Genomic DNA, 5,746 nt, shown 5'->3' on the forward strand with positions numbered 1-5,746 from the left:
TTCTCCGTAGACCCTTTTGATTGGATATCTTAAAATCTCAAAGGCCCTCTCCGGAATCTCAATTCCGGTTGGTGAACACGTATGCCATTCAAACCACTTCCCTGTCACGTGACTGACACCAACATGGCCGCCACCAGTGCTTGTGTGGAAACACAGCCGTGCACGAACATGTCTTTAAAGAAAGCGCTCGCCATCGCGTCTCCCCTCACTTTACACATCGTCGCCGAGTGTCCGGTGACAAAAGCGAGAGCGTGCGACTTGAAGCTTCCGCACTGCGTCGTTAGCACGCCGGTTTTCATGCCGGTCGGCACTCAGGGGACCATGAAGGGAATCACCTCGGATCAACTGGATGCTCTCGGATGTCAGATATGTCTCGGGAACACGTACCACCTGGGGATGAGGCCGGTACGGAATCTCTAGATAGCATGCAAAGATGTAGCCTTGGAATGTCTTTCTCATACCATTATTGAGCCAAGGCACATATTTTAAAAAACTGTCAAAGCACACCAGTCATCAAAAAGTGGTTGCACAGGTTAATTGTGCCTTATGCCATTTAGCGGAAGAGCATTTAACTGTTCTTCCTGTCATAGATGACATGTTTTCAACAGCGTACCAATTAAAATGTTCTCCACCCTCCCCTTTATTTGTTCTGCTTCCAAAGGGACCAGATTTGATCGAGAAGGCCAATGGTTTGCATGGATTCATGAACTGGAAAAGGAATCTATTGACGGTAACTTTTTAAGGTGATTGGTCTTGCAGTTAAAGACCAGCTTAAAATATGATTGTTTCCACTGCTTTGAAGGACAGCGGAGGCTTCCAGATGGTGTCTCTTGTGGAGCTCTCCGAGGTGACCGAAGAAGGGGTCACGTTCAAGTCACCCTATGACGGAGAAACCATCCTCCTCAGTCCGGAAAAGTCCATCGCCATACAGAACAGCCTAGGTCAGTGATTCCTGGCAATTTCAGGGCCCAAGGGAAACCCACTGGTGGGTTCCTCCACATCCAGATTCTTGAATAGCCCAAATCTTATATTGGTCCAGGTTCCGACATCATGATGCAGCTGGACGACGTAGTGAGCAGCACAGTGACGGGGCCGCGTGTGGAGGAGGCCATGCACAGATCCATTCGCTGGCTGGATCGCTGCATCACAGCCAATAAGAATCCGCACAAGCAGAACCTTTTCGCCATCATCCAGGGCGGGCTGAACGCCGGGCTTCGCAAAACCTGTCTCGAAGGTACTCGGTCTCATTCTGTTGTTAGGCTTCGATCTTGAACCCATCTATGCATTTAGTGTTGTAGTCATTCAATGGCGTACCTAATGAAGTGTCTAAGTGAATATATACCGAACCTTCCCTGCACGTCTCATAGAAATGACTAAACGTGACGTTCCCGGCTTTGCAATCGGGGGCTTAAGCGGAGGGGAAGAGAAGGATGACTTTTGGCGGATGGTGACGCTCAGCACTGACCACCTGCCTCGAGAAAAACCTCGCTACCTAATGGGGGTCGGGTAAGTACAGAGGAGGACTGAAGTTGACGCTTCCCCCGAGTGTTCAAGGTTGAACTGACCTGCAATCCACGTCGCAGGTACGCCGTGGACTTGGTGGTGTGCGTCGCTCTGGGTTGCGACATGTTCGACTGCGTCTTTCCCACACGCACAGCGGTAAGATCCTCTTTCCAATGTGACTCAACTTTGAAAGGAGTTAAATTCAGTCACGCCTGTCGTTCCTCAGAGGTTCGGCTCGGCGCTGGTACCCTGGGGATCCCTGCAGGTCAAGCACAAGCAGTATGCCAAGGACTTCAAGCCCATTGATCCTGACTGCCAGTGTCCAACCTGCAAAAGGTTGGCCAGAAATTAAACTTGTAAAGGGATAGAACTAAATCTGTAAATTTTCATTGCCCAGGTCAACATATTAAAAACCTCTCAGCATGAGAGGCATAAACTGCCCAATTATTTTTTGCCAAAGCAGATTTTATTGATACAGTATATCGTTTTGGGTCTTATTAAAAGCTGCTGCGTACTTCTACAAACAAACCTCAGAGGAAGCCTTACAAAAACAAACACACACAAAAAAAAGCTCGCAGTTGTGTTGCTTTATATTTAAATGATGTTAGTACAACCCTTAGAGGACTTTTATAAACGCTGGAGAAAATTTTTTTTTTCAAAATATATCATTCGACTAATATGCAAACGCACCCTTGTTCGGTTTCAGACACAGCCGGGCGTACCTGCATGCTCTATTTAAGAGCGACACAGCAGCCATGCATCACATCACCATCCACAACATCGCCTACCAGGTAACTATAGCGACCGAGTATCTTCAGGACACATGTAATGCCAGACAACAACACAAAGGGAAATAACACAGTGCAACCTTAGGTCACACGTTTCTGGCAACAACAACAAAAAGGCCACTAAAGTCACACACAGGAAATAAAAACACTTGCCAAGTGCATTAAGCAGCCGACAACACCGCCTGATGCTAGGCCACGCCCCTTAAAGGCACAAAACACTCATACAGAGCATGTGATTTTCTGCTTAATTACACTTTACGAATTTTTTTTTTCACATTTTCAATTTTTTTTTTATTTACAATGCAATGTCCTTTCCAAAAACATGGAACAATTGTTTTTCTTGGGGGTGGTGCTGCAATGATGACTTGTCATAAACTGGAGATAAAATCAAGTAATCAAATGCCGCTCTTTTGTTCTGAGCTCAGTGAGAGATTCCCTGTGACAGACAGAGCGTGATATATGACTCATCCTTCAAACTGTGCAAAACGACAATAACACAACAGTGAGGAGTGTCCCCTTGTGACATGCGTCCCGCGGCATAACACACACACACACGCACACACGCTGTAGCTGTCTACTTATACAACACATCGCTATTCAAAAGAGGGCCTCCCTATCCCATTTGAGCCGCACAAACCGGGTGACATGGCGATTCATCGATGAACCCCGCTCTGCCAAGGGGTTAAGGATGAGCCTTTTTAGCACTGTTACAAGTGGCATATAATTTAATAGCGCTAACCAACACCCTGTTAGCATTTACGGTGGTCAATGTTAGCTTGCCGTGGAGATGTTTACGCACTGATGACTCAAGGAAAGAAGATGACCGACTGTCCTTAAGCATTGAACTCCTGAAAATAAATATAAATAAATATATAGAAAAAAAATCAAGACTTCTGGCCAGGTCAGCTTGATCTTTTTTTTTTCGATTTAAAAATTGCATTCTACTACATAATGAGGTCGATTCAAATCCAATTAACAATGTCAGATTGGAATGTAATTTTAATTTAATATGGCATAATCCCGCATGTTTTGTTTTTTTCCTCCCCTGCAGCTCAACCTGATGCGTTCCGTGCGGCAGAGTATCGTGCAAAGCCGCTTCCCAGACTTTATACGAGCCTTCATGCGCCGTATGTTCCCGTCCCGTGACCAGTACCCCGGCTGGGCTGTGGATGCTCTAGCCTCCGTCAACATCACTTTAGAGTAACACCTCAGAGACAATCTTTTTTTTTTTTATATAGATGCAGCTAATCGATCACGCAGATGAACAGCGACAGATCGTTTCTTAAACAGATGATTGTTTTTTTTATTCGTTGGTTACATTTGTATTACCCTGTTTTGTGGGCGCGTGGGCGTTTAGGGGTGGGGGGGTGCGGCTTTAGATCACCGAGATGGAGCTTTTATTATGTGGCAAGGCAAACAACCTGCAGCCTTTGCAAATTGTCCTCAGAGTAGACATTATGATAATACGCCACTGAATAAGGCTTAAATGAGGTTTGGAAAGGGGAAAAAAAAAAAACAAAGCGTGTCTCACGGGATGCGCACCATTTTTTTATTTTTTTTTGGGGTGCTGTCGCCATGGTTACGCGGTGAGGCCCACCCACCTGAAAGAAGAAATGGGTTTTTCGCCTCGCCTATCTTGCTCTTTGCACGGATGGGTGTGTTAAAAGGAGGCGTGTTCATTTGTCATCGCAAGCACAAATGTGATGAGCGCGTGCACTTTGCTGTACATCGCGACAAGACGAGCCAAGTGGGTGCTCGTCGTTACATCCAGCAGAGGGCAAAATATCTTCATACACACAAGTAACCAATGGAGCATCAATAGCAATTGGTCATGGCTGATAAATATGCTCACTTGGAGATGACTAATGGACGTCGGTCCTCTTAAGACAATATTTGTATGCTCCCGTGAAGCGAGTGCACATGCATATTGATTTTTAACATCTATTTTTATCTGTTCTTATAGAAGGACAAAATAGGGCCTTAAGATGGATATCTTAGGATACTGATTCACACTTCTTTTCATAATTCTCAAATTTGGCCCAGTGTGTACCTCTTTTTGAATAATCTCCCAAGCGAAGCAGTGACAGCTCTCCACTCGAGCCCAAAGTGATTCCGCAAACTAAAAGCACATATTGCTCCCCCCCCCCTTCCAAATACACCCATATTCTCTCCTCACTGCGTCTATGCGATTATGATATTTTAATTAATCGCGGGATTATATTTACAGTAAGGGTGTTAGCTGTTTATTTTGGAATATGCCTGGTGAAAAAGAGGAAGGGAAGTAGGTGGGTGAGGGGGGGGGGGGTGGGGGGTTAGTTGCCAAGCCGTGCAGAATCGTGTTACTGGGACCCAGAAAAGTGTTTAAGGCTTTCACTGCGTTAATTGGACGCGTTGTCATGTATCGGGAGGGGAGGGGGGGGGCTGTTTCAGAAAAGCAACATGACAAACATGCTCATTAAAGAGCAGCATTGGAACTTTCAAGTGCACCGACAACTCAGTGGCAGGCAGTTGTGATGGACACTTGAAGGGGGTTGCGTGGATTCTCGTTGCCTTAATCTGTTATTCTCCTAATGAGGCGAAGGTGTTGATGGAGAATGGTGTTTAATTGATATATATATCGCATTTGTTTAAAAAAACAGAAAAATAAATACACCAGCCGCTTCATTTGGTAGACCTGCACAACCTAAATAAGATCTTATATAATCACATCTGCCTCGACTAAAATTGATTGTTCTGGAGAAGTGGGTATAATATTAGAATTACCTCATTGTAATGTACGGCAAACTGCAACAACAAAAATTATGGGCCATTATGAATCCATTTTGTGCCTCTCACTGCGCCTGTGGAAAAACAATCAGGAAAAAAAGAGTCAATCATTTGTTGCAAAAACAATAAAAAAAAATCAAAACAATAACAATAAATGCTAAGGCCATGAAGAAAAGTGTGTCTGTCAGCGCACGACAAATGAGTGACACCTCATGAGTTGCACCTTCGGTCTTTGGTTGTTTTTCCTCGGGCATGGTGCTTTTTGTATATCAAATTAGAGGCACAGCATGGTGCTATAGAAAGCTATTTTACCCCCACAGATTCATTTTATCATTACTACTTTCAAGTCATAATGACCATTCTTCAACAAATATGACAGTGCGTAGGTGTTCCTAATAAAGTGACCAGGCTGGTCGTGTACTGCGCGCGCGCACGCACACCCAAGTGGTGGCATCGCTAATCCCCAGTGGCTGGTCGTACACTTGCAGCGAGCGCGTCGATGCATGTGGAGCTCAGGCGGGGAGGATGCTGCGGACGAGCGACGCAAGCAACCAGTTGCTCTTCAGCTGCCAAAGTGGAGACGCAACCTGTTGCCTCGGCACAGGGGCAAGTCCAGCCGAATTGTAATTAGGAAGCCGAGTCGATCAGAAAGCACCATGTCGCCGATGGTAATGCTATTATAAGGACTA

The 5,746-nt window shown here is 45.4% G+C and overlaps 1 protein-coding gene and 1 long non-coding RNA gene across 4 annotated transcripts in view; one reads left to right on the forward strand and one right to left on the reverse strand.

Annotated features, from left to right (window-relative positions):
• The first annotated feature begins 102 nt into the window (after positions 1–102).
• On the forward strand, positions 103–4,590 carry qtrt1 (queuine tRNA-ribosyltransferase 1). Of its 3 annotated transcripts, none has more exons than XM_085934870.1 (9): positions 103–405; positions 662–730; positions 803–941; positions 1,040–1,234; positions 1,368–1,506; positions 1,584–1,659; positions 1,730–1,839; positions 2,210–2,294; positions 3,343–4,590. In XM_085934870.1, the coding sequence occupies exons 1-9, from the start codon at positions 124–126 to the stop codon at positions 3,493–3,495; spliced, it is 1,248 nt and encodes a 415-aa protein (XP_085790996.1). In that variant the 5' UTR covers positions 103–123; the 3' UTR covers positions 3,496–4,590. The 3 variants fall into 3 exon arrangements, with proteins under 3 accessions (XP_085790996.1, XP_085790997.1, XP_085790998.1); XM_085934871.1 differs by lacking the exon at positions 3,343–4,590 and adding an exon at positions 2,717–2,756; XM_085934872.1 differs by lacking the exon at positions 2,210–2,294 and having other exon boundaries at positions 3,343–3,493.
• Positions 1,572–5,746, reverse strand: part of LOC147044254 (uncharacterized) — a 29,604-nt gene continuing 25,429 nt past the window's right edge. Inside the window, exons 21-22 of the long non-coding RNA XR_015068559.1 lie at positions 5,055–5,131; positions 1,572–1,830 (exon numbers count right to left, since the gene is read on the reverse strand). This is a non-coding gene — a long non-coding RNA (uncharacterized LOC147044254). The remainder of the gene's footprint in view (positions 1,831–5,054; positions 5,132–5,746) is intronic.

This window comes from Syngnathus leptorhynchus, chromosome 16, assembly GCF_054491065.1.
Source record: "Syngnathus leptorhynchus isolate UIUO chromosome 16, UIUO_Slep, whole genome shotgun sequence".
Classification (NCBI taxonomy): Eukaryota; Metazoa; Chordata; class Actinopteri; order Syngnathiformes; family Syngnathidae; genus Syngnathus; species Syngnathus leptorhynchus.

Excerpts from the sequence above, each read along its gene's own strand:
- qtrt1 (XM_085934870.1), top strand. The coding sequence starts at position 124 with ATGGCCGCCACCAGTGCTTGTGTGGAAACACAGCCGTGCACGAACATG. Across the intron at positions 731-802 it reads GGAAAAGGAATCTATTGACG|GACAGCGGAGGCTTCCAGAT; the intron begins GTAACTTTTTAA and ends ACTGCTTTGAAG. Across the intron at positions 1,660-1,729 it reads TCTTTCCCACACGCACAGCG|AGGTTCGGCTCGGCGCTGGT; the intron begins GTAAGATCCTCT and ends GTCGTTCCTCAG.